We start from the raw sequence: 27839 nt of genomic DNA, 5'->3' as shown, positions 1-27839 counted from the left end.
AGAGGAATTGCCAAGTAATATACAGTCTCTTGTTAAACAAGAAATCTGTGTCCTATGCACTGACTCAGGTCAGTAATGGCATCACATAATTGAAGTTCTGCAGCCAAGTGGAGGCAGATCAGAGCGACAGGTGTACAATGATCGCTTTTTAAACAACAAAATTCATCTGATGTCATGAAAACCTGTTTGGCACTCTCAGAAGAATCAAGTCGTGGCATTTAAAATAAGTGAACAAACTCAAGTCTGAAGTCACTGAAATATCACTTTTATATTTCCGTGTGTGACCACAGATGAAAATATAGATAGCATTATGCTAAAGGCTGAGATAACTGAAAATCATTCCCATCAGATTGTCATCGTTTTTAAGTTTCCACACAAAGAAAGTGCCAGATCAGGGCTTCATTAGAAAAACCTCACATGCAAAACTGATGATGTCACACTGAATGATCTTGCCATCAGCTGTTGCACTGAAACCTTCCCAGCAAAGTAAAGAATATGTGAACAGTAAATCATAAATATCTTATGTTTTACATGTTGTGACTGCGCTAATAGATCCTGTTACAAATGTCACAATAAAAAAGAAAACATCCAGCGTTCTTTCTCCATCTTGTAGTGAAAACTCCCAACAGCATGACAGTATATCAACATATGATGGTGTATAAATTAATTTACATATACATGTAAATAATTCATCTTCTTTATGCAAATCATTTCCATGTACATACAAAACCACTACATAAAAAACTACATGCCATCTCACAAACTAAACCAGGCTAAAAATACAAGTTATCAATTAAAAAAAAAAAAAAACTATGTACATTTCCAAATGTCTCTCTCTCTTTTTTTTTTTTAATAAGTCAATAAGCGTCTCCCCGCCAATTTACAAACCCCCAGATATGCGCGCACACACAGACACACGCTTGTGCACAAGTTTGCTCACACTGGAACATTCAGACAAACAAATGTCTCTTTGGCTGGTGTGAAGCTGTGGCACCTCGCAGTGTGTGTGTACATGTAATTACATATTTTCAAAAAAAAAAACACACGCACACACAAAAATAATAACACCATCTAACGGCATAGAAAATAGCTTCCGATGATGGATGTTGTGATATCTTTCCTATGCATCTGCGAATATATATATATATATATATATATATATATATATATATATATATATATATATGTGTGTATGTGTGTATATATATATATATATATATATATATATGTGTATGTGTGTATATATATATATATATATATATATATATATATATATATATGTGTGTGTGTGTGTGTGTATGTATGTATGTATGTATGTATGTATGTATGTATGTGTATATATATATATATATATATATATATATATATTTATATATATATTTATATTTATATATACCAAAACATACTGTATAAGGGTCAGCCACACATATGCCCTTGATTGTGTGTGTGTGTATATACTATATGTACTTTAAAGTCACATTCAGAAGTGTGATGTGAAACTCTGTAGGAAGGCATCAATAAATAGAGATGTCAGTAAGTCTGTCTGTCTGTGTGTCCCTGGGTCTGCCGTGTTCAACAGCTCCAGCCGTCTGTCAGTCGCCCTTTGAGTTCTGTGCTGCGTCCAGGTTGACCACCTGGAGCTCCGTCAGGTTACTGCTGCTGCCGCTCGACTGCTGGCCAATCACCATCTGGAACACAACACAGCTACGTCAGGAGATGGAACAGAGAGCCAATTGCATCATCACACAACACCCAGCACAGATGGAAGTCCTGCTACACTACATGCTGTTTGTCATAGGGTGGTGTATTGCTGTAAAAGATGCTGACGTTTTCTATAATATTTAACGTCTTTAATCTATGAAATCAGAATATGTGGAGCGCAATTTAGAAGGAAGGACTTTACAGGTGCATATAATCAAAATACCTATATATTTTAAGCCAGTTTACCAAAAGCAACTCCCCGTGATTCACTGTAAGACTAGACTTTCGAAAGTGGATAAAAAAACATCCAAGTTTTGATTCCCATGCACTGCTACAGTGGTGTTTCGTTAAGTCTACTGCATGTGTACTTTGCTGAAAATCACAGATAAAACAAGCTGCCAGCTGATCATTCATACAAAAGAAGCAACAGGTGATGTTCCTGCGGCCTCTGTGTGCCAGTGCTGTTAGGATGCATTAGTGAGGTCACGTGGCATGCTGGTTGCATAGGGAATATGAGAGTTTCACTTGTAAAATGCAGATCTTGCCGTACTGGGTGTAGCTGCACCGCTGAGACGGGGATCTGCACCGTGCCTGGAGGTGCTGTGAGGAACACCTGAGGGACAGAACCTGGGGGAGGGAAGAAGAATTGCAATGTGTTTATTTGAAGTTATGCACAACCCAGTGGGCGGTGTGTGTGTGTGTGTGTGTCAAGCCTGTGTTGCTCACCTGTGTCTTGGGCCTGTGCATGGGAAACCTGCATGGCTGAGGTGCCCTGGGAGAAGGCGTTGAGCACGGCCAGCCCCCCGTCAGCCAGCCCTGGCGTGGAGGCGTACATCACTGTGTGGGGGCTGGGGTACATCATGTGACCCGCGACAGACGTTGGCACTGATGAGGTGACGATGGTTGCTGGGAGACTCACTGTTGCTGGAAGAGAGAGCAGTGGGGAAGGGAGGAGGGAGAGAAAGTAAATGTCACACTGAGGGCAAAAGGTGTGTGCATACATTGGCCAGCAGATGGCGCTTAATATCTGTCAAAATTCAACTGCTCACTCCTACTTGTGCAGCGTGTAGTGGCACGATAACACTTTTCTCGAGGACACAGCTCATTCCAAACAAGAGCAGAAAGAAAAACACCACACAATATAATTTTCTTGAAAAATTGTGCAAAGTGCTGCCACTCATTCAGATGCTGTTATATTTGCACTTTTGGGCCAAACTAAAATTCTGATGGTGGGTTTGTACAAAAGTGAACTTCATAAAAGCTTGCATATCATTACAGTTTAATTTTAGATTCTGCACTTGACATTTTTTGTGGTAAAATGGCAAAAATGGAGCCGATTCACCAATAAAACAAAAAAAAAAAGACAGTTTTGCTTCTGGGTGTGACCTACCGGTGGAGTTTGTGGAGGTGTGGGAGATGTCCGGGCTGCTGTCACTGTTGGAGGTGGACTGGGTGTTGGGGTGGACCTGGATCGCCTGGAGCTGCTGGGGAACCCCCGCGCCTGGAGACACACAGAGGGCATACAGCCACTACAGTAAGTCATCAAACATCCCACACAGGGAATAGCTGGAGTTGCAGTATGGGGACTGCAGCAGTGAGGGTGGCATATGGTAGCACTGGCTGGCAGCAGATGGCGCTTAATATCTATCTCAATTCCAGGGCTAACTCCTACTTGAGCAGTGTGTAGTGGCAGAATAACACTGTTCTTGAGGACACAGCTCAATCAGGAGCAGAAAGAAAAACAGTGCATGTAGGAGGAATACAACACAACCTTATTCTTGTGGGACAGCAACACACAAGAGGATCCTGCTGCCACTCACTGAGATGAGATGCTGTTACATTTGCATATTTAGGCCAAACTAAAATTCTGATGGTGGGTTGCACACAGGTGAAACTTCATAAATGCTACTGTATGCCATCACGAGTCATGAATGTTGGCATATGGTAGCAGCAGCGGTAGAAGCAGCACTATTCGCTGAGGTAGAAGAAGTAGTTGTGCAAGTAGCATTAGTAATCATTAGGTGCATGATTATTAGTAGAGCAGAAGAGTTAGCATTAGCAGTCCTAGCAGCAGCAGCAGCGGCAGCTTCATGGTGATGTGATTGTGATTAGTATAAAGCAGGCACAGTCGTGGCAGAGCAGGTCACCTGTGAGGGAGACAGCAGCAGGGAAGCGGAAGACAGCCTGCTGTCCCTGCTGTGGCTGTGGGGCGGCGGCCAGGGCCTGACCATGCTGCCCCTGGAGGGCCAGGGAGTGCTGCTGCAGCTGGCTCAGAGGAATGGTGGGGGTGCCAGGGGGGAGAGGAGTGCCTGCTGGAGTGGCACACACACACACACACACACACACACACACACACACACACACACACACACACACACACACACACACACACAGAGGGGGGTTGAGACTGAGTGTGAAAGGATAGCACAGCTTGAAAAAGTGCTAATTGTACAGGTGAACGCCCTGTTTAGCTAGTGATGCAAAGTTGACATTTTTTTACTTATGTTATACGTCATCAAACATTTAATATTATTTATCCACCTGGCAAGTTCTGTAATTGGGTAGATAACATGACTGTTGCACAACAAAGCAAGCGGCAATGAAGGATCTTAATTTTAAAGTAGAGGTGGGCGATATGGCCAAAATCGTCTATGGTATATGTAATATTATATCACAGTAACAGTATATATCATGATACAGTCATTGTATGCCCTGCTGTCTGGTCTTCCATGCCCTGCTGTTTGGTCTTCCCAAAAAGACCATCTCTAACCTGCAGCTACTCCAAAACTCAGCCACACGAGTGCTGACGAGGACCAGAGGGCGGGAGCACATTTCACCAGTTTTACAATCGCTGCATTGGCTCCCCGTGTGTTTCAGGATCGATTTTAAGGTTCTTTTATTAGTTTTTAAATGTCTTAATGGTCTTGGGCCATCTTATTTATCTGACCTGCTTTTATCATATCAACCCTCGCGGATCCTGAGGTCCTCTGGCACAGGCCTTTTAATTGTTCCAAGAGTTAGAACAAAAACCCACGGGGAGGCTGCATTCAGCCATTACGGCCCTCACTTATGGAACAGCCTGCCGGAGAGCATCAGGACTGCAATTTATTTATTTATTTATTATTATTATTATTATTATTATTATTAATATTATTTTAATCTTTAACTCTTTAATTTTTCCTAATCTCCACACCATGTATGGAGTCCACCCCGGTCTGTCTGGTCGGGGTGGTCTCTGTGGCGGCGCTCCCTGTGGCCGTGGGCTGTAGTGCCTCTCAGTGTGGATGGCTCCCCATAGGTGGTTCTTTCCTCACCTGGTTCCTCAGTGCCCAGCCATGTTATTGACTATATTGACTGTGTGTGTGTGTGTGTGTGTGTGTGTGTGTGTGTTTATATGTGGGGATGGGAGGGGCAGGTTTTCAATATGTATGTATTATTTTTGTTTGTTTTTATTCTGTGAAGCATTTTGTGCTGCATTTTTAATGTATGAAAAGTGCTATACAAATAAAGTTTGATTGATTGATTGATTGATTGATTGATTGTACTGTAAATCCAATTAAGAGATGGTTGGGTAATAACCTGAGAGACAACAATGAAAAAAACTGCCTCACACTGGACACTACTTGAGTAAAAATAAAAGTTAATAAGTTAATAGGGGGTGGCATGATGGTGTGGTGGTTAGCACTCTCGCCTCACAGCAAGAGGGTTGCCGGTTCGATCCCGGGCGTGGGAGCCCTTCTGTGCGGAGTTTGCATGTTCTCCCCGTGTCAGCGTGGGTTCACTCCGGCTTCCTCCCACAGTCCAAAGACACTATGTGTCAGCCCTGCGATAGTCTGGCGACCCGATCCCGATGTCAGCTGGGATAGGCTCCAGCTCCCCCGCAACCCTCAAGAGGATGAAGCGGTAAGAAGATAAATGAATGAATAAGTTAATAGAATTAATCAACTCTATAATTCATTCAAAATTAAAGGCTCCTGGGAAAAATTATTTCAAGTGTTACAGGTTTCTGTATTTACATTGTAAATTTCCTGTATTTTCACTCTCGTCGACCATGTCTGTGCAAACAGTGCTATCTTGTGAGAGAGCTGTATTCGCAAGATTGCAAGAATCATGAGAATCACGAGAATCCAGCCATGATATGCTACGTAGCCTGCCCTGTGAATGTGAATTTGCATTTCCAAGGAAAGCAAAGGAATGACCCGCCCTACTCTCCCACTGATTGGCTAAAACTGGTTGCCTTTGTTGGTTGGATTGGTTAGGTTTAGGCAAGAGGAGTGCGACTGGTAGGAACCTACAATACCAGAGTGACGACACTTCCATTGACTCCTGCGGTATGCTGAAGTTAAGCCTCACGTGCCCTCTAGTGGGGCATGAAGGCATTACCTTTCCGACCAGAAAACCCATTCACTTACAGTATGTCTGACGTGCACCTGCTTGTAAGTTGATGAAAACAGCCTTCTTTTTACTTTTAGTTGTCTTGGTCATATTAAGTCATGCTTATAATTTGTTTATTTCAAAATGTAGAGAGTAACATTATGGTATACAACTGTTTTTTTTTACCTGTAAATGGGTCACCGAGCTTCTATTATGGTAGATTATGGTTGATTATGGCTAAAGTATACTTGCTCCACGAAACGCGTGCACGTTTGGCTGCCATGTGTATTTTGCAGTCGTTTGGTGCGTAGACCACACACTTTGGTGCGAGGTAGCCTGACACGTATGCGAGATTCAATATTGACATGAACACTAGAGGCACTCGTGCAAAGTATACCTAGAGACTGTGAATGTGAGGTCGGAGGTCATCACAATGGCATTGAAAGCATCGACGGACATGCGGAAATATTCCCTGTGCTTTTCCTCATTGATTGCTCGCATGGGTAAAACAAGGGAAACAAACTCCCCATGTGATTGGTTAAGGGGCTGCACATACTATCTACGATGGCGGCGGAGACGCCGCCTTTTCCTCTGTCGAGATCTTAACAGCTATAAAATTATGATCTCCTCTTCATCGAGAGTGTCCATGTTCGTGTTTATCCGGACATACACTGTCACTGCCTTTTTCGCTTTTTCACGACCTCTGTGTCTGAGTGCTGCGGTCTGCTCCTAGCGGAGACCACCAGTATCAGGCGTTTTGGCTGCATCGACGAACGTCTGTGCTGCAGCAAGTATACAAACAGGTGCAGCACACCGTGTACACGTACATTTGGCCACGCAGCAAGTATACTTCTCGCTTTATGCTTTTAGGTTTGCTTGACTTTGGAAACGCACAAGAATTCCTGGTCGGCAGCAATGCAGCAAGACTGAAGTTCAGTCAGTTCTTGGTCGGATACAACGTGCTATCCCGCCACTAGAGGGCACGTGACCAACTTTCCGCTTGACCAACGTGTGTCGCTATTCTGGTATTGTAGGGTCCTAGGGTAACAATGTTGGGGTAAGCCAATCAGAGGCAAAGTAAGGCAGAGGGGGGCGGGTCATGTCTTCGCTATCCTGGAAATGCAAATTCGCACCCTAGTTAGCTCTCGTGGTAGAAACGGTATTACCATATCTCCTCTAGCAGTGATTACCTTTCTACTGTCACATGTTATAAAGTATCATATTGCTCAACCGTATTACAAGTAGCACACTGTGAAAAAAACAGGGACCCAATTGTAAAAACATTTCTCCGTAGCGCAACTATTGGTCAAAAACTCCCACACACAGGGTACCTTTAAGTTGATGTTACATTAAAAACATCACCATAAAGTTCAATGTTTTTACAAAAAGGTCAGTGAAAATAATGCTAACATTCAACACTACATACGGTAGATTCAATACGTACGTGGTTGCTAAGTCAAGTGACGCCTACTGTATGACTGTATGAAGTGGTGATTAAACAGTTGGCTACCACCTTGACATTTAATTCTTTTCAAATGGTGCGCGATTTGTTTCATTTGCTTATTATCAAAGTGTTTTCTTCAACAAATGGCAGATATTTCATTTCAGAACATGACTCTGGAGTTACACCCTCACATTTGGTCACATGCTCCATAAACAGTTGCTGCAGTAGGGTGGGCAGGCCGTTTCAAGCTGTCAACTGAGGAGGTTTTAGTGTGGGAGGGTGTGTTGTTCCACCTGGCACTGCTGCTATGTGCCAGACAGGTGGTGAAGAGGAGAGAGGGAGAGAGAGAGAGAGAGGGTGGAAAAAAGAGAAAAAGAGAGAAGGTTGGAGAGGGAGGAGAAAGATGGAAAAAGAAAAAAAAGGGGAGGGGGGACAGAGACATGGCTGTCTTTCAGCTGTCAGTCATAATAACACACAGGATCTACTAGTGGTCATGGTGTCTGTTCAGATGTGGCAGGCAACCAATACACTGCAACAACTAGCTTGTGACATTGCTGCAAGTACTTAGAAAATACAACACAGCCGAGCACAGGGCCTGTTCTGCTTCACAGCTGCAACACACACTCCTGTCTACATGTTAACAACAACAACATACACTGTAGTAAAGAGTGCACCTAAATGTCAACCAGCCTCTTTCAGTCCAAACAAATATTCCACAGCGCTGAGCTTCTTAAACAGATAAGATAATATCTAATTAAAATATTGTGATATTTAAGTATTCATGATGTCATTTGGGAAACCGTGACCTCTTGGCATCCCCTGGCTCCACTTTGAGGCCCCAGTATTTCCCAGCACATCGACCATGAAAAGGAAGTGAACTGAATAATTACTGGGGAAAAGCCAATTTGGAAACACTTTAGGGATCCCCAAATCAGAGCCTGTCGTCCCAAACTCCTCATTGAGTTGGTGCGGTAGAGGTCCCTTGTGTTTAAGAGTGTGTCTGTGAAGTCCCCTTTAATGAAGGGTCATGTCTAGTTCAGGACCACTCTGTCAAAAAGCTCCGGCTCCACAAAGTACGTCTCAATTATAATTTCAGCACAAGCCACCGATCCTTCATTGAATATTCATGACTAATTATGGGCCATGTTCATCATCCCTCATTGCCAGGTCTATTGTGTCCCTCTCACCTAATTATTCCTGTCCCCAAGTGACAATCAAAGGCAGGGCCAGTCGCCAATAGATGTGGCTTTCCTGGATACTGAGGGCTTTGTAAAAACCCGAGGCCACTGAGTGCTGATGACTGGATATGAAGGGCTGTTGTGTGAGGTAAACAGCTTGAAGAGAGAGGCACGACCACCCCGAGACAGCTGAGGTCACGGCACAGTGCCATTCAAATTCTAATCAGCTAATAAGCTAGACAACACAGTGACATTAACAAAACATGAAGCCTGCAGAAGCGGCAGTTCAAGAGGATGAGCTTAAGATAAACAAACCATAAAGAATATAATTAAGAATTATAATAATTAAGAATTCAGACAGAGCTCTGGATGTTGAGGTGAAGACAGCCATTGTTTTGCTCTCCTACATACCAGGCATGAAAGTAAAGCCTCCGGGCAGCTGCATAACCCCCGCTGAGGCGCCGGTGGTCTTGAGGACGGTACCGTTGGCGCTGACGTTGCTGCTGGCCGAGATGGGTGCCAGGTAGTTGGTGATGGGAAACGAAGGCCCACTGCTCACCTGCATGGTGGTGGAGGTGGTGGGCACTGTGCATTGGGTGCTGCTGGTACTGCCTGGTAGGCTGGCTACCGTAAATGTCGGCTTAAGTGTATCCTGTGAGAGAAAGGAAACGCTATTAGTAGAAGACAGGAGAAGGTCATTAGATTTAATTTAATTACTACTGGACTCTGTCATGGAAGAAGGTGTAAGTTGAGGGCAATGCCAGCAATTTAGTATAACCCTTCCATGAACTTACAGGATTCGCAAGAGACTGTTTTAAAAAGGAATTGTGAAGATCAGCCACCGATATATCCAGACTTATCATCCTAAGTATGGGTCGAGCTCAAGCGGCAATCTTCCAGCAGGAAAATAAAGCCAACGCTTAAGTGCAAACTGCAGTTCTTTAATGGCCACTTGAGGCTGCCTCCAAGAGCAAGTCAATGCCCGTAGCCACCCACATTAAAATAGCCAACTTCACAGCAGGAATAAACATGTTTACGGCCTGGTACAACAAATGGTTTTGGTCCCTGATTTTCTTCTTAATGACAAGTTATGCATAATTAAGGGCGTGGCCGCTTTGAGTAACAGGTTAGACCATCAGTTGACAAGTCTCTACCACAATGACAATGTTGGTTAGGTAATATAAGCATGGCATGACCACAGAATGACAGATTGAGTATTGGCGTAGCCAAAGCTATTTCAGTGTGTTTTCAGTTCACGAAAAGTTCATTGTAGTGTTCTGGTCCTCTAATAAAATCTTGTTCAGCATTTGGATATCCTAAAAAACCCTCTGAGGAGTTGGATATTCAATCTTTTGCGAAGTACATTTTGTTTTAAGCCTGTTTTTCACTTGCGAAAATTAGCATTAGCATTATCACAGTTAACCATAACTGTAAATGCATCATGCTAACCAAGCTAGCAGCTAGCATTAGAGTTATCTCCACTTTCTTGTTTAAATATTGTCAACTCGAGGCTTCAAAACAGGGGTCAACAAACCAAAGGGTGATGTCACGGTGGTTACGTCCATTATTTTACACAGTCTATGGCCAAGCTCCTTCAATTCCCATAATGCAACTCAGTAGTGTCTATTGTTAGGCTTTCCCTGGCTGGTTAATGCCAACAGCTTTCAGTAAGAGAAGATAAAAACATATTCATCCAGGGGGAAACTGTTACAGTTACAATACAAACTGAATAACTGTGCAGAGCAGATAAACAAAAAAATAATAGTACAGGTTATCAATAAGGTGCAAAGACCAAATGCACACAATGCCAGAAATGTAAGCAGTCAAATAATGACCCCCACATCTATAGTTTGTAACACTGTCTCGAGCCAAGCTCAAGCCAAGTCCAAGATAACCCTGATGACATCATCAGTTGCTTGTATTTCAAACTGACGCACTAGTTCATGCTCTGTTCTGCTATAAGTCATTATCCCAGTGACCGCAAAAGCAACACCAGGAAAGTTTCACATGAGACCACCTAAAATAACACCGTTAATGGGGCCTTTCCTCTTTAAGCGGAAGGAGGAGGCTTTAATACTTGCAGTGTTTTCAGGGATCAATGGATGGGTGACAGAAACCAGAGAGGGTTTAATAGACGAAGGGCAAATGACATAAACAAGGTAGAGAAACAGGCTGGGACCCTCTAATTGCATCCATATGTAAAACACTTAGCAGAGCAGTGAGTGTTTCTCTGACCAATCAATTCTTACAAAGAGTCTAAAAAGAGCCAACAGTTACATTAAGTTGGAAAAATAAAATCATGTCTTGGAATATTAGTGGAGGATTGTGGCTTAGCACTAACTGAGAAACATATCCAATCCTTTTAAAATGCTACTCCATAATACATAATGACCAACAGAGGAAAAGATATAAAATCCAAAACAGGTTTGTAGAAACATGACTGTGTATCCTCTCTGAATATTGCCACACATGACCCATCATCATCTACCTGCTTACCCTGCTACAATTAAGGTCCAGCCACTGCTCAGACAAACTCTATTGAAGAGTAACAAAAACATTATTTCTGCTCTCATTTTTCACGGAGTTACTATGACAACTACCTGACCATGTAACATGACATCTCAGTAAAACATGTAGCGATCAGGCAGACGAGATGCTCACATAAATTTAAGATCAATGGAGGTGAGACGTAGCATGGTAGCACACGCTAATGTGAGCACTGAACAGCAGAGCAGGATGTGCTGGTGAGTGGGCTGCATGATAAGAGCAGGGTAGGCGTTAGGCCGGGACTATAAAGCACATCTAAACCCACCATGCCTGGTTCTACACACTTATACAAACACTTTACCACTTGATACTAATGATCTGTAATAGCAGCAAGGGAACAAGCCTACACATTAGAAGGCATGGAAGAGTTTCCATGGTCCTGTGGGTTTAATGCTCCTAGATGGTTTGACTGAGCATAGATACAGAGATGTTGCTGAGACACATCAGTAGTGGCATAATATTACCTATTGGTGTATGTTAATAATTGGTGTGATTAGGTCTGGGCAATATATTGTATTATATCATGATTTTTGATGTCTTTGATGTCGTAATATCCCAAGTATTGTCTTGCCCTGGTTTCAAAGGCTGCATTAAAGTATAGTGAGGTACTTTTCTATACCTACAACATTGTTGTAGCTGTTCTTTTTTCTGCCTTCATTCACTTAAGTCATTATATCCACATTACTGATGATTATTTTGCAAAAGTCTCATCATGAAAGCACCAACAGTCAACCCTTCCATATCGTCACAATATCAATATCAAGGTAACTGGTAAAAAAAAAAAAGAAAAAAAAAAGTATTGCAATATTTGATTTTCTCCCTAACCCTACAGTAGGTGTGATCCCAAGTCCAACATGGATACATATGCTGTGGTTATAGAGGACATCATGATAGACTGTCTCATTTCAAAGGCTTCTCCACATGTAGCCAAAAAAAAAAAATGCAGCTTTCGTTTGCCTCGGTCCTCAGCATCCCATAACGGGTTATAAACTCCTCAATCCCAGACTTTGCTGTACATTATCACTCCCTCTCCCTCCCTGTCTGTTCTATACTGCATACCATCTTATACCAGGTAACCCTGGGGATTTCAGCTTTGAACTTTGAGTCTTCATGTATTGAAGTTAGGGCTGCCATGATATCAGATTTTCACTACATGATTATCATGGCCAAAAGAGTATTTTCCATACTATATGTATGGAAAATTGAATAATAATAATAATAATAATAATAATAATAATAATAATACCGTCAGCCAAATTCATCTTTAACTTTGTTTACTGTGAGTGTTGTCTCTTTTTTGGCAAATGAATTACAGTCAAACAACGAGAGTGGGAAGGTGAGGAGGGAGTCTGTAACCGAAACTGGACAAAAGCATGGACTGGACAAAAAGAGCAATTACATCTCATGGATAGTGAGAATGCAGTTGGGGGAGGGAGACAAAGTGAACACGGTATGAAACAGAAATTATTTAACAGGAGCTGGATGATATTTACATGAAATTATCATGTGCATTATTAACATCAAATCAATATTTCATTTTTAAGCAGGCTCAGCTTGGACCTCAGGTTCGATAAAGGACATACCTTTGCAGGCCTTGTCCTTTGGAGGATCCGGCCTCGGAACTGGGCCAAAGCTATTGTGTCATAGATGCAAAGTTATCGATATACTGCAGCAGTATAACAGCTGAGGTGAGTGAATAAGGCTTGTTATATGGAAACAACAGCCATGTGTCACAACAGACAGGCTTACAATGAGCAAACAAGTGCAATAAAGTGTGTTGCATCCCATAGGCTTGAAATTCTTAAAATGCACATTCATTATCAATGACAGAAAGGCCGTGTGGAAGCAAGCCAGGCCAGCCTCCCTTAGCAAAGCACTATTGGTTTTTATATGTGACTGATTACATGGGTGAGAGGTGGATGATCCAGCATGGACTCCACTGATAAGGCCTTCCAACACACACTACACTACCATGAAAACATTTCAATGCAGCTACTATACGGATTGGCTCCCAGTCAGCTAACATCCTAACATTAAAGACAGTCTGCTAGTATGGCTCCCTGCAATGACTCAACAAAAGGTTGTTTATTTGATGAATTTAAAAACTCAGAGGATTAACAAATGATCAAGGGTGTTGCTGCTAACCGAAGAGTTTTCTGGCCCTCTTGATGAACAGACGGCCAAGCCGGTATTGTCTTGTACAAGCTGCCCTGAATCAAGAGTATACAGAGCCACACAGTGCTGAGCAGCTAATTTTCTCATCTCAGATCGAGGACCTGCTGAGGGGCTCTGACAGTCCAAGGTCCTTTACCTCTTTAGTTAAACAGCAGCTGGAAAGTCAAAGGGGGAGGGCCACACAGAGGACTCACAGTTGTTCTGCCCTTTCAAACAAAAAGGAAAATGGAATAAAATCACGCAACAACAATCTGTCATCCATTCACCTACCAGATATCAGGCCTGTTATTCATCACTGAGTGATCGCTGACAGTCAGACCGTGACGCAGCTGTCAACACGTCTTCATTTGCCTAGGAGACTTTCCAATTTTGGTTGAAGTAACAGTTGTTTCATTAATGTTCACTAAAAATCAGAACAAATGGGAATAACTCGCACTGCGTCGGTGTGGGGTTACAGATATTACTGTGTGCATGACAACAGGTAAAAATATCTATAAGATGGCCACGGACGAAGAGGATAGCGGTCAGAACAAAAATCAAGCCAACAGCTCTAGTTAACACTGAAGATAAAGTGCGTTAAGCTAATAGCATTGTGGTGGCATGTAGCACTTCATAGCCACAGCAGTAGCAGAGTGTCTGCGTTCGGCAGGCAAAGCAGAGACAGACCTGTGTGAGGTTTGGGGACAGGGGACAGGGTAGGGGCGAGAGTACAAACAGCTGAGGGTACAGACAGCTGGCGGGAAACCTGAGCACCTCTGAGGGGGAATTAACCCTTTCCAGGCCAGCTGAGGCAGCAGGAGGCCACATGAAGTGACAGCCGCCATCTGATTCTTAGCAGTTCTCACCACTGGGGACTCAAGAGAATGACTGAATTCCTGTAACGGACTGAGATGCCTCACCTTGTACTATCATAAAAAAAGGGACACCATGGCTTACTAAAGGGACAAGGTTATGACACTGCTCGATGGAGAAATACATGGCTTCTCTTGCCTTCCTGTCACGTTCCAACAACTGATTGATCATCCGGGGTTTAACCTATGTGGTAACCTACTGGTCTAGTCAAACTTCCACTATCTCTGTGACCTACATAGCGAGCTTCCACTGACCTACTGCTTTGTTTGACCATCTCCATGTGTCTCCTGTTCAACTGGCCAGTCTATAAACAGCACTGGCTTTTAGTTCAGAGTCAAGGCAGTGCATAGTAAACATAGGCCACAGTGGTGTAATGCATTCCCTCAGAGAAGACGTGTAGCCAAAGCCTCGGCACTGTCATTTCATTTCCTCCTGAAGTCCATGTCCTGCTCCTTTTACTACAGTCTTACACACTGATACATCACATCATCGCCGTCACTACAATCAAGCCCCTTCAGTGTCATCTTCGAACTTACTGTATGTCTAAATAGTATATATAAAATTTAAAAAAAAAAAATCAGAGCTGAAACAAGTTGTCTATTAATGAGTTGTTCTTAATTTGCAGTTGTTTAAATCATGAAAGTAATTTTTAAAAACAATAGTGTCAAACTTTAACTCGTTCTAGGGTCTTATTTGTGAGAATTTTCTGCTTTTCTTTGTCGTATGTTACATGAAACTACATATTTTGGGGTTTTGGACGTTTTGGTCACACAAGTAATTTTATGACCATAAAGCTGTGTATCACCCTGAGAGTAAATTGTGGAGAGATTTCTTTCACAAATACAAAAGCTGGTTTATATCAATTTAAGTTTTTATCACAGATTTTTACCACTTGTTTTCAAATCAACCACACTGCTGCTCCTCGTTTCGGGAGGGAAAAAGCGGGGCCTGTCCTGGGGAAACACGCCACTTTGTATAATGAGGTACCAGAACGTAACAAATGAAGTCACAATTTATAGTCGTGCGAATGGAGAGCTGAGTCGTCTGGAATAAGCAATGAATCCTCTAGACTCAGAGTGCACAGGCACTGAGTGAACTCTCAATAACATGTTAAGGAATCCGTTTTACAAGAGAGGGACATTATTTCACTCCAGCAATGAAGAGATCCCAAGTATTATACATGCCGCCCCTCCTATGAACATATGAGAAACCCTAATATAAAATCGATGAGGAGGAAAAAAATTCAATAAATGCAAATCATGAGAGACACCAGCAGTCTTATTTACACGCTCGAGACTTCTAGGCTTCTTTGGTTTGGTAGTGGTGCTACATAAACACGAAGTGCAGAAACCTTTTCTTGGAGCTCTTGAAAAGTTCTCTCAATGTGCTGGTTTCCAAATCTTGCGTGTTTGTAAGGGTTCTATATATGGTAAAAGAATAAAAGCCTCCGTTGCCCTCCTTTCATTAACAGATCATCATACGAAAGAGCCCGTTTTAAAGTAACAGGAAATGAGAGAGTAATTAAAAAGAGTGCGACACAAATGATTCCCTATTCAGGAGGGATTAATCATTCCAAATTGAAGGTGACAACTGGCAGACTCGTCCAGTGTTGGTTGGAGAGCCCATTGTGCAGTTTACTGGTGGCTGGCCCTCGTCTAATCTCCCATTTGCTGGCTCCCATCTCCCAGTCTGTCACCCTGCCAGCAACATGGAATTTGCAGCTCCATTTGGGACTGCTAAAAAAGGCAAGGCAGCCCAAGTGGAGGAGGTGCAGCCAATGGCGGCTGACCTGTCCAGTTGCTTGCTGTAAAATAAGGGGGGTGGATGGGGGTTGGGGGGGGGTTGACATAATGTTGCTTTCCTCCCCTCTAACAGCCAACATGCTGCTCTCACTGCCGACACCGCCAGAATCCCTCTGACACCACCACCACCTCCTCTCTCTACATTTAGGAGCAGCCTTGTGATAAGAGCGCATATCTGAGTAAATTAACTTTCCATTATCTCACTGATTCTCTCTAGTCACCTACTTCAAGCCACTGCTCTGCCCTTATAACAGCAGTTAAGACAGGAGGACTTAAAAAAATGATAAATACTTTATCTTTTCAAACACAGTTCTCCATTAAAAACTGCGACTTAATTATCAAATCACTTTAATTTCTCTGGGGAGACCAATCCAAACTTATACATATTTATATGCGAGCAATATGTTGAATAAAGAGGCTGTCAGACAGATCTGTCACAGGATGTCCAAAGAGGCACAACGCAGGGAAAACAAACACGTCAGCTGTTGGTCTGGACAGTGGCCTCAGTCTGGACGTTTTGCTTGCGACATAACAGCGGCAAAGACAATGTGATCTGTGCTAATGAGCAGAACAGCAAATAGACTTCACCAGGATTAGAACAGCAATAGCACTGACAGCCAGAGCAGCAGGGAAGAGAGAGAGAGAGAGAGAGAGAGAGAGAGAGAGAGAGAGAGAGAGAGAGAGAGAGAGATGGAGAAAGGGAGAAAAGTGAAGAGAAAGTGAACGAGGGGAGAGGAGGGGAAAACCAGAGGAGACTGTGATACTGAGAATTCTATCCTAAGCTAGATCCTCTAAGCAAACACGAGTTGTGGGATTTGCCATCCTCTTCCAAAAATAACCCAAAAAGCATAATAACATCTGTACTGTGGCACGCCTGATATTATAAGGGAGCCACAGAAGCCATAACAATCCAAAGATCTGCTGGGGGAGACCACAATAATTACTAATGTACCCTAATTGGGAAGTATTGGTGTTTCATTACTGGTGTAACCACTTCTCCCCTGACCTTCCTCATTCACCCTTATGTCAGACATTACAATTCCCAGAATGCTACAGCCCTAAGAGAACAGTGCTGCACGTGTTGCCTTCAGCATTTGGTTTTACGTACTTAATGTGTGCTGCGTGAGCAACAACAATAGAAAAGCCAGGGTTTTCCAGTCACGTGTCTTAAACTTAATGTTTTATTATCTTAACACCAATACACTGATTGTTCTCTGTGTGACTGTTTAAAGTAGGTGCCAAATTATGTTTTCAGAAAGAAGCCCACACTCTTCGTTCTGACATCTCTTACTGCTAGATTACATTTTGCAAGCTTGGTTTTAAAAAACAGATTTAGGTCTGGTGACACCAACCAAAAAAATCAATTGAGCCTAGCTAGACATGCTTCAGACCGATCAGCAGATGATGAGATGATGATAATGTGACTCACAGCCTTTTCAAAGTTTGAAACTTTAACAAGCAATCACACAAAACTATCAGCTGTAAAAACGAGAAGTTGTAGGGTGATGCGGAGCATGACTCTGAAACTGCATGGCCTATTACATGCCTTAAAGGAGTACTTCAGTTACAAAATGACCATTTGTTTGTTAATGACTCACCCTGTGCTAAACTGAATTCAAGAAGAAAAACGTTTTTTTCTTGGATGTCTCCATGGTGAACCGAGAAAATTCTTGAATAACTGTTTAAACACAGCAAAACTATATCATAACATTTGTTTGCAAACTCTCACACAAGTCGTGCAGGATAATCCATGTCTTATTTATCCAGTTGTATGCTCAGTACTTCTCAAACACACTGGAGTAGTAGCCTGGGCAAGCGCATGCATTTGAACTCGCAGGTGTGCTCCTCGTCCATGCGTGAGACTGCTTATGCAGAAGTGTTTTAAAGTCAATGTAAACTGGGAGAGTAATTAATCAGTCCCTCCAGAAAATCGCGTTCTTGCGATCAGAGTAAGTAACGCAAATTCAACGAAAGTCCGCAATATTTACGGGGGCTTGCAATTTTTTCAAAAGTTTCGTGATTTTTCTGCGTTTTTCCATATTTCCTGGCTGACCAGAAGTCGTTGTGCATACAACGTCATTTGAAATGTCATCAAATCGCGCTAATGGCATTGCAGTATGGAGAAACGCTCTGTATTGACATAAGAATTTGCACTGTTTAAATGCATACAATATGTGTTGAATGTATTAAAATGTTATGTTTACAGAAGATGTAGCTTACATGTTGTTTTACAGTCACATTGTCTGGATTGAGAGCTACAATATTCACTCAGGATTTTGCAACATTATTGGAGTCCATGTTTTGAAACTAATTAAATAAAACTAAAGAGGAGAACTATAAAAAATGTTTGCAGCGATTTTTGTAAAATTCAGTATGGTTATTATAGCAAGTGATTAATTGTCTTTAAAAAAATGTCTTTTTGTCATTAGCTGCAATTTTTGTCATTTTGCCCTCCTAAAAAAAAAAAAAAAAAAAAAAAAAAAAAAAAATCACATAAAAATGCTGCAATTTTTATTGCAATTTTTGACAAAATTGGCTGCAAATTCGAGGGCTTTGGGCCGCAAATTCAAGTTTTTTTTGCTGCAAGATCCTGGAGGGACTGATTTATAAATGAATTTTGTGGGTAAAATATTCTTTTAAATTTTCTTTTAGAGAGTAATTTTGGTGAGTCGTTCAGGAGAAAATTGATAACATTTCCAGAACACACGTTATATTTTTCCACACTGAAATTCAGAAGGAAACTGCTGATCCTTTATTGGACACCCAGTGTAAAATTACTCCTCTTGAGCTAACTGATCCGTGTTGTTACATGGTGAACATTGTGGGATGGCTGTGAGGCTTTCATTTTGTTGGACTAGCACCAAAAGTAAAAAGCCGTTTACATTCATTCACTCATGGCGGGCTTCTGACTCAATTTCAGTGCCACAGCAATTCCTGAAATAGAGTATTGCATCATTTTCCACTATATGCTAGGTATAGCATAATACTGGGTGTTGGGAGTCACCCTGTGTTTAGGAATCATACTAATCGTAGTATGTATAGTAATCAGCTATCATGAGAGAACATCCTGGATTGATGGATCTCTAACAATAGCATTTTTAACCACTGAAAAACATCAATCAAACTCCACTTGTCAGCGGTCCTTGGGCTCATTATGTATGACAATAAGAAAAAGGTGCACAACTAAATTACAAACTGAAAGCAGGGTGATATCACCAATTGCTGTTTGTATTTTCAAATGTAATCCAACAGGAGTAAATAGGAAACAAATATTTAGCACTAGAATTTCTGCAGTCACATGATTTTATGAGCACTGCTTACAGCACCAAATTATGTCTACCTCACTTATCTCCTAAGCCTCTTTCTGTTGCTCCTCCAAAATGTCCTCCACATCCCCCATCAGCCATTGCAAACACTGAACTGTTTAGACTAGCTTGGACTGTATGTATGACATACTACTCTCTTGATGAATAGTGTCCAGATGCTGCAGAGGTGCACACAGTCACTACGCATCAGACCTACTGCACAGAAATGATCCCTCGAAATGGAGGCCTCAGTATCCACCTGCCACCTTAACCATAATGATAGCGATCCTGACATGTATCACATAATGACAATTTCTAGTGTTTCCGTCTGTCAGCAGTGTTCACAGGGCCCATGCTGGTCTCCCACAGTCATAATCGCAGTGGGGGGGCAGAGGTCACAGCGTCACTGTAAACCACGTAAATGGACATCATATAAAATGGGATGTAATGTATCGCTCAAATGTTTCCATTCCACCCGCTCATATCTACATCCTTACCTCCCCTCCATATCACTAAATGAGTGGGGGGGTAGAGGTGGGGGGGGGGAATCACAGGACTCTAAAGACAGCTGCAGCTTATAAGGAATGTGAGGGGCCTCAGCCAAGAGAGCAGGCAGGGAAACCATACCATATATGGCAACAGAGGCAGAATCTAATTTTTATCAATGAGCAGAGCGGGCATAAGAGTGGCTTAACATGCAAAGGTTGATCTCCCATCCTTGACGGTGTATGGTACGTGTTAGTTAGTGCCTTGTAAAAACAGCACGCAGGCAAACAGGCCTGGAAGTGTCCGTCTTCAAAGGGGCGTACTTAAGCAATGTAAACAGTAGAGGGAATCTCTGCTTCCAGCACGTGAGTGCACAAAAGGTGTGGATAGCGAAGCGCGTCTGCTGATGAATTTACCGCTTCACTTCTACATCTCAAAGACCTGGGGTTTAAGAAACCTTGCAGTAATGTGGTAGAAAATACAGGGACGCACACTGCAGCTTGTCATTAAGAATATGACGAGGTCACACAGCCAACTAACTCATTTCTGTCATGCCAATTTTTACGTTAGCGAGTTTGAAAACTGCACAAAACTTGTGATACTCCAATATTTTTCAGAAATGTAAGTTCTCTTGAACAGTCTCAGTGTTTCATGCATGAACACAAGACAGCCCCATCCCAAAATCAAAGATAAACACCAAAGTCTTCCATGTAGCCGGCTGCATGTTTCTCATCCTAACACAACCCAGACCTGCTGTGATTTATCTCTCAGAGTGTTACGAGGCTTTCCTGGATGAGGGGTCAGAAAGGTAAAGTGTAGACAGCTCCCTTTAGTGAGTGGGATAATACTCCACATCTTATCTGGCTCTCCCTTCGCTTTAGAGTGCTTTGAAGGACTGCTGAGACTTTTTGGTTTAATTAAAAATATGACTTGGTGCTCAGAACCAAACCACGAGCCCAAAACAGAGGTCACGCATATCACAGGCAAAAGTTTGAAACAGTGTTTACAATAGGACAAAGATTATTTTCCACAGCTGCTTGTGGGTTTGATTTATTTGCTCTGCTCGTGTGCTGGTCTAGCCTTTTCTGGAGAGATTTCCCACTATATCCATTAGTGACTCTCTATGGTGCTTTATCAGTTTGTTTTTTTTTATATTTGCACTGCAATTCATGTCTCCGCTGTAAAGCAGACAGTGAGTCACATAGACTTTAACTCGAGTGCCATTGTTGCTGAAAGCAGGGGAAATGGGCTGTGGGGACAGGTACAGAAATGAGCACATTCAATTTTGGGGATTCACTGCTGCAGCTTCCCTACAATCATCCCAGAAGAGATGGAGTGTATTCTTAAAGGTCCAGGATTTATAGGGATATACTGGCAGAAATGGAATATAATATAATAAGTGTGTTTTCTTTCTTGTATAATCACCTGAAAATAGGAATCGCTGTGTTTTTGTTGCCTTTGAATGAGCCATTTATATCTACATAGGGAGCAGGTCCTTGTTTATGGATATCTACATGTTGCACCGCCACGTTTCTAGAGTAGTCTATGACAGACAAACCAAACACTGGCTCCAGAAAGACCCATTTGTCTCTTTGCTTCAGCCATCGTAGTTAAAGGCCCATTTGCAACAAGCAACGCCAGGAAAAAACTTACTTGTAATGTGAAACTGCTTTATTCAGTGTTTGTACCTGTTTATCACCGTGTGTCTTTGCATTAGCAAGGAAGAGACCTTAATGATAATCAGGCAATAATTCGGCTCCCAGTGAAAACTTAAGCTATTTGAGAATAATGGTGAACAAACATTAGCATGTAGTGGGTGAGCTGCCCGTCTCCGACATGCCAAACAGCGTTGGAGAAACACTGATTTGCAACATGAAACTGCTTTACTCACTGTTTTAACCAGATTTTATTACCTGGTCTGTTTGTATTGGAGAACTGGAGAGGAAAAGACCTCCCACTACAAACCTCCTGAACAATGAACACTTAAGAAATTCTTGCCAGGAGAGGTTTCAGCTTTAAATCCCCCTAAATCTTACACTCTTAATCTGTAATTTCTGTCCTGACTGCCTGTAGGACCTGTCCCCAACAGCAGACCTTTCCACCTTTTGATTCTAACCTTTGTGTCGCCCATGCTCTCCGACTCAGACACCTGGTAGGTGAGGTCTGTCTCCTCAAAGCCCGTAGCACTCATGCGCTGGTCCGTAGAGGGGTCAGAGCGGGGTGGCGAGTCCGGCGAGTTGAGGCATGTTTGGATCAGGGCTTTGCCCGTTTCACTTGTGATCATGGGTTGGAGTTTGCGAGTGGCAAAAGTGTAGACGTGTCCCGTTTCACTGGCCACAAGAAGCAGAACCTGGGTTCCCGTCAGGGTGGAGAGTTCATAGGCCTGGGAGAGAGAAAGAACAAAATTTAAGGATGTGACAGACTAGAATTTAAACATCAGAAAGATATGGTTCACCAAATAGGGGCTTGGACTACCTTCATCTCATAAGATGAACCTCTAGAAGACAAGAAAAAAACCTAGCCGAGAAAACACTAGATCTAAAAATACGCCTGTAGTGAACCCTGACGTATAGCACAAATGAAGCTAAAATAACATGAGATAAGGTTCCCAGAATAGAGAGTGTGATATAGCTGAGAGACTGATTGCAGCAGGGGACTGGCTTGCATACACTGGGAGAGTTGTAGTAACCCGGTCTTGACGGAGGACACAAGGAATCATTCTTAACACCCAGAGGTAGCTGACTGTGAAACGTGAGGCCAGCATCACAGTCGGCTGCCTCATCATTCATTATACAGCATGCACACACACTCACATAGTGTAAAGGTAAAGCACAATGACATTCGACTCTATCGTACACACAAACATGAGCAAACGCACGCCGATGCTGCTGCACTCAGGGTGAACTCCTGAGAAAGCCTTTCTATCTAAATGAGTCATAAGTTATGTGGAGGATGCTTCTGGTGCTGTGAAGGCACAGCACCATTACCATCACCTTGGTGAACACAGTACAGTCGGAGGTGGCTGATAGATGTGCCATTGTAAGCTGGAGCACAAGAGGAGGAGACGAATCACATTCAAATTAAAAGATTTTATTGAGCTGTTACAAAACCATGCATTCATACGGGTGTGCTCCATCGTGCTCGAACACTGTGTTCATTATGGGCTCTATCAGTCCGGTCCTCTATATGTGGGCACATGCTGTAGCTGATTGTATAATTGTCTTTTGTGTGCAACGATATGACAGCAGAGCACAGACAGGCTAATGATGACCAGCTACTGCTGTAGTGGCTCAATGCTACACCACGCTCGTTTCACCTGAGCACTTCAAACCTTAATTATATAGAGGTTTTTTTGGTGTGCGAGTGTGTTGGAGAACAGTGTTAAAAGGGATCTCTGGTTGTACAATTCACCTCAGCGCCTGCTAATGCAGTATTACAACAGGTAATGAACTATACAGCTCCAGTCGTCCTCTTTCACTACCACCTTCCTTGATTGGCTCTGCAGCAGCTATAGAGGGGTCTCTAACAACAGGGTCTGATGTTTGGCCAACATCCAAGGCAGAAAAGGGACTAATTTGTCACCTTACGAGTGCTGGGTGGTAGCACAAACTAGATCCACACAATGCTTTAATAAGTTTCCTTGCTCTGCTGATTTTCTCATAAATATTCATGACTGCAGAGTGGGGGGGGGGGGGGGGGGTCAACTCTGTCTGTAATTGGTTCCTCTGTCTCAAAAAACTTCTTTGTCAAGCCTATATATCAAATGAAGACAGAGTAAGATAGTATGGACGCAAACATGTTTGTGCAATTCAAAACAACAGAAAAAAACCAACGTTTTTTCAGGTGTTATCTTGGCAGTTAGAACACGAGTCCCAAAGGTGGCCTTGTGACTATACAGCTGCCAATTTAAATCCCTGGACTCCCCTCCACAACTTCTGTTGTAGCGCTGCAAAGCCAAAAATTGTGGCTTTACAAAAAAGCGTGCAGGCGCTGTGGGCAGTGCTTCATAGGGTTGTAAATCCCATGTTTCTTCTCGATGTGATATTCTATTGTTTCTTTAGACAGCAATATGATATTTGCTGATATTAATAAGTCTGCCATGACATGATTTCAATTCAATTCAATGAATGGCGCTAGGCTGCTAGCACTGTTTGAATGTTTAGGACAGGTCAGAAATGTTGACACAGATGCACCATGGGAATTTCAAAGTAAAGGTGTATCTTAAAGATGATGACGACATGTATTGATGTTTTTACTTTGCATGGATAATATTGGATTGTTGTTCATTGAATTGATATATCGATCCAGATCAATGTACTGTTACACCCGTAGTGTTTAAACAATTAGTTGAGTTAAATGACAGAAAATTAATAAACTTTTTAAAAAGATATTTAACATTGGAGCCCGTTATCCAACTTCTCAAATGTAAGGATTTGGTGTGTTTCTGTTTTTTTTTTCTTTTTTCTTAATCTCTTTAAATTGAATAAATCTGAATTTTAGACAAGCTATTTGAGATTTCACCTTAGGCTCAGAAAAAAAAGGCGATGGCGTACAACAAATGATGACTTTCATTATGGATTAATCCTTCATTTTTTCAATTGATCATTAAGTAATTTTAATTTAACACATTTTTAAACAGGTAAGTCCTGCTGAGACCTGGCCAAGACAGCAGCATAAGAAAAAGTTACAGCCAAGCAACAACCACATAAAAAGCATAAAAGATATACAGTAACATGTAGAAATATTACAACACCTACGCACAATGACAAGAACCAACCGAATCATTCACCCTTATACTTATGAGAGCTTTAAAATCAGGAAGAGAGACCAATTCACATAGTTTCAAAAATTTTAAAGACTATTCCAAGTGAGAGGAACAGAGCACATAAAAGCATATGTAATGATTTTTAAAAATGTCAACTGAAAGTACCTGGAGTCCAAGTGTCTTCAAAATCCCAAACTACTCAATTCAATATAATAAAAAACAGTAAAAAGCAGCAAATCTTTACATTAAAGAGCTGAAACCAGTGAATTTTTGACAATTCATTAATTAATTGTCAGTATTTTTTACTGAATCATTTCCTCTTAAACAATCAGCACTAGATACATCATAGAGGGGAAAGCTCAGGTGTCAATAATAACATTAATGATGGCTGTATTCCATGTAGGCAAGCCAGTTTCAGATACCCAGTTTTGTGCATGTTGGCTCACTTGCATGGTGCACTGGGCCACGTAAATGGAATGGAGCCAAAATGTATGTTACTAGTCACATCTGTGGTTTTAACAAGTCAAAATGTCTGCCATGAAAGCAACCTTTAGAGCATAGATGCAAAAAGAGCAAACATGAAAACATAACTTTTACTGGTCAAATGATGGAACCAAAACAGGAATCACAATTAATTGAGTAATGCCACGCCTCAAAATGAGGTAACAATCTGTGTTGCGCAAGTATTTACATGCACGTAATCAAAAGCATATCTGAGAAGAACACAACTAGGCCTATGCTTCACTCACCACATCCTTCAAAAAAAAAAAAAAAAATAAATAAAAAATAAGCAAGGCTCATCCTAGAAACCAGTTTGAGACCAGTCTACTATGAATCTTCCCACTCCACCCACCACTCAATTTCTGTGATGGTTGACATAGTGTAGGCAACATTTCCAAAAAATCTCTATCCGCACAGTGTGTCAAATAGTGTTCATGTTGCCAAGAGCCTACATAAAGACACCTCAGTTTCCACGACAACAGTCTGGGATACATAAAAAAAGAGAAATACAGCAGAGTACACAGTACAGGCTCTTCAAAGTAACACAGGCACGAATGAAAACTCCTGCACTACAATAAAGCATTGTGTTTGTTTAAAGTTATAATGAAAAATGGCCATGTCTACAGCAAAACAACTGCTGCTGTGCTTCTGGTCAACAGCTGACCTCGTCCCCAGATAATCAACTCTGATGCCAAATAGCAATACTTTATCATAGCAGCAATGGCGTGCTTGAGTTGTGGATTTCCAGTGAAATACTGGCACTGAACTTAGCAGACAGTAATGGAGGCAATTATGACTAACACCGAGCAGCTTCTGCCTTCTTTAATGTCAACTGCTTGTGTGCCAGATTCAACTCTTAAAACTGAAACCAACACAAGTCACTGGATGAGGCTGGATGCTTGTGTCAAACCGTACAGCGCCATAATGCATGCACAGACAGTCCCCGGCTCCTGTCTTCTGTTTGAGTGCTCTTTGACTGTCCTCTGATCTCGTTTCCCTGGGGTTTAGTCAGCTGTTGGCACCTACAGGCCCGCTGCTGCTCACCACCACATGGCTGCTGCCTGCAAGCAAAGCCCTGCTTCACAGTGACAGAGGGAACAGCCTGTGCACTGAGGGCTACTGATGGGGAACTACTTCCAACAGTTCTGGGCCTGTCTGTGTATGAGTGCATGAATGAGAGTGACAGTGTATCTGGAGATCTGTGTGTGTCAGACTCTGTGTGTGTGTGTGTGTGTGTGTGTGTGTGTGTGTGTGTGTGTGTGTGATGGTTGGGGTGGGCATGCATGGTCATAAATAGAATTGTCATTTGCTCAAGTCTATTTAAAGCCAATTGCCTGTCATTAATGTTCTGACTCCCTCACATCCAGTGAGTCAGTTTGTGCCACAATTGTTTTTGTCTTTTGTAAGAAAGAAAATGGTCTGATTTACAACAGGTCATAAGCCTCAAACTATGATGTAGGCCCACTATCACGTTACACACTGGTGTGATGATTGGTGTAACCTTAACCTCACTGTTTATTCCATGAATGAATGATTTCCCAGCACCATATATTACAGGCCTACTGCAGTAGGCTACAGGCCAAACAACACTCAAGTGACACTCAAATGTTACTGTGGTTGGATGAGATCCAAAGGCAGTCGCCTGACTCACCTTTTTCATAATACCAGTCTTCCTCTTGCTGAAAGTGGTGTACCGTCTCAACTTGTTGTCAATAAATTCCATCTTTATCTTTACGCGCCCACGTGTTTTCTTCCCCGGCTTTGCCCCGGCGACCCCTCCGGGCACCATGCCGTAACCTCCGGGAGGAATCCCCACCTCCTGCCCCGTCACCGCAGCCTCCATCTCCCCTCTCTCCCGCTTCACCCCTCTCCTGCTGTCCCCAAGTGAACCCACTGGGTCATCATCATCTCCGGAGTCCGAGTCATTATCCGAGCCGCTGCACAGAGGAGCACCCTCTCTGTCCGGGTCGAACCTGGCTCCGTGAGGCAACACAACTCCCGTGTTCAACCCCACCACCATGTTGCCCTGGACGGCGGTCTGTAGAGGGGTCACACCAGTCCCGTTCCCTGGTCTCGCGCCTCTCGGACCCCCTGGACCATTAGCCCCCAGCATCCCGACGGCGTCTCTTTCCCCCTGTCGCCCGGCAGCACCGGCACTCTCGCTGACCCCCGGTAAAGCTTGCCCTGCTCTGACCAAAACGGGACGGATCCCGACAACCCCCGAACCGTGTCCTGTGGTACCTCTGCCTGACGCTGACCCGTTTCCAGATGGTGCCGATCCAACCCGGCTCGGTAACATTCTATTTACTGAACCGGGTCTCTAAACACCAGCCAACAGAGCTGGAGCGCGTTGTCTCGTAAATGGCTGATACAACGCATACACGCCTGGGCCACACAATGTAAACAAACCAGACCGGTCGGTGGTTTGGAGACTCCAGGAAATTACCGAGACAAACTTTCGAAAGTGATGCTACCCCCAAGACCCTTCAACCCCGGCTCAGTTTGGTTCACCCTCCTCCTCTATTTCCAAAACTCTGAGCACTTTCTCAAAAAGGAAAACGCGAAGAGCGCCCTGGATGTCGAGCCGCCATGTCACGTAGTCCGCATTGCGAACCGAAAATAACCCTCGTGTCGGCCTGCTGGCGACCAAATACTCATTTTTACTCCATTAATACCGCGATATTTATCTCATCACGGCTCCATGACGCA

General features: G+C 42.7%; 1 protein-coding gene across 4 annotated transcripts; it reads right to left on the bottom strand.

The window, feature by feature from the left end:
- Positions 1 to 1345: 1345 nt before the first annotated feature.
- Positions 1346 to 27839, bottom strand: srfb (serum response factor b). Of its 4 annotated transcripts, none has more exons than XM_033613864.2 (8): positions 26782 to 27839; positions 21981 to 22247; positions 9109 to 9349; positions 3849 to 4013; positions 3092 to 3202; positions 2428 to 2625; positions 2227 to 2328; positions 1346 to 1688 (listed from the first exon to the last, which is right to left on the bottom strand). In XM_033613864.2, exons 1-8 carry the CDS (start codon positions 27427 to 27429, stop codon positions 1651 to 1653), a joined length of 1770 nt encoding a protein of 589 aa, XP_033469755.1. In that variant the 5' UTR covers positions 27430 to 27839; the 3' UTR covers positions 1346 to 1650. The 4 variants fall into 4 exon arrangements, with proteins under 4 accessions (XP_033469755.1, XP_033469754.1, XP_033469756.1 ...); XM_033613863.2 differs by having other exon boundaries at positions 1347 to 1688; positions 2252 to 2328; positions 3849 to 4010; positions 26782 to 27837; XM_033613862.2 differs by having other exon boundaries at positions 1348 to 1688; positions 2252 to 2328; positions 26782 to 27834.

Source organism: Epinephelus lanceolatus, chromosome 17 (genome assembly GCF_041903045.1).
Source record: "Epinephelus lanceolatus isolate andai-2023 chromosome 17, ASM4190304v1, whole genome shotgun sequence".
In the NCBI taxonomy this organism is placed as follows: Eukaryota; Metazoa; Chordata; class Actinopteri; order Perciformes; family Serranidae; genus Epinephelus; species Epinephelus lanceolatus.
Note: the sequence above shows the minus strand (reverse complement) of the source record. Positions and strands in the feature narration are given on the sequence as shown.

Coding starts and splice junctions, on each gene's coding strand:
- srfb (XM_033613862.2), bottom strand. CDS start 27,429: ATGTTACCGAGCCGGGTTGGATCGGCACCATCTGGAAACGGGTCAGCG. Junction 4,014..9,108: donor AGGCTTTACTTTCATGCCTG/GTATGTAGGAGA, acceptor GTGCCACTCCAG/CAGGCACTCCTCTCCCCCCT. Junction 3,203..3,848: donor TGCTGCTGTCTCCCTCACAG/GTGACCTGCTCT, acceptor GTGTGTCTCCAG/GCGCGGGGGTTCCCCAGCAG.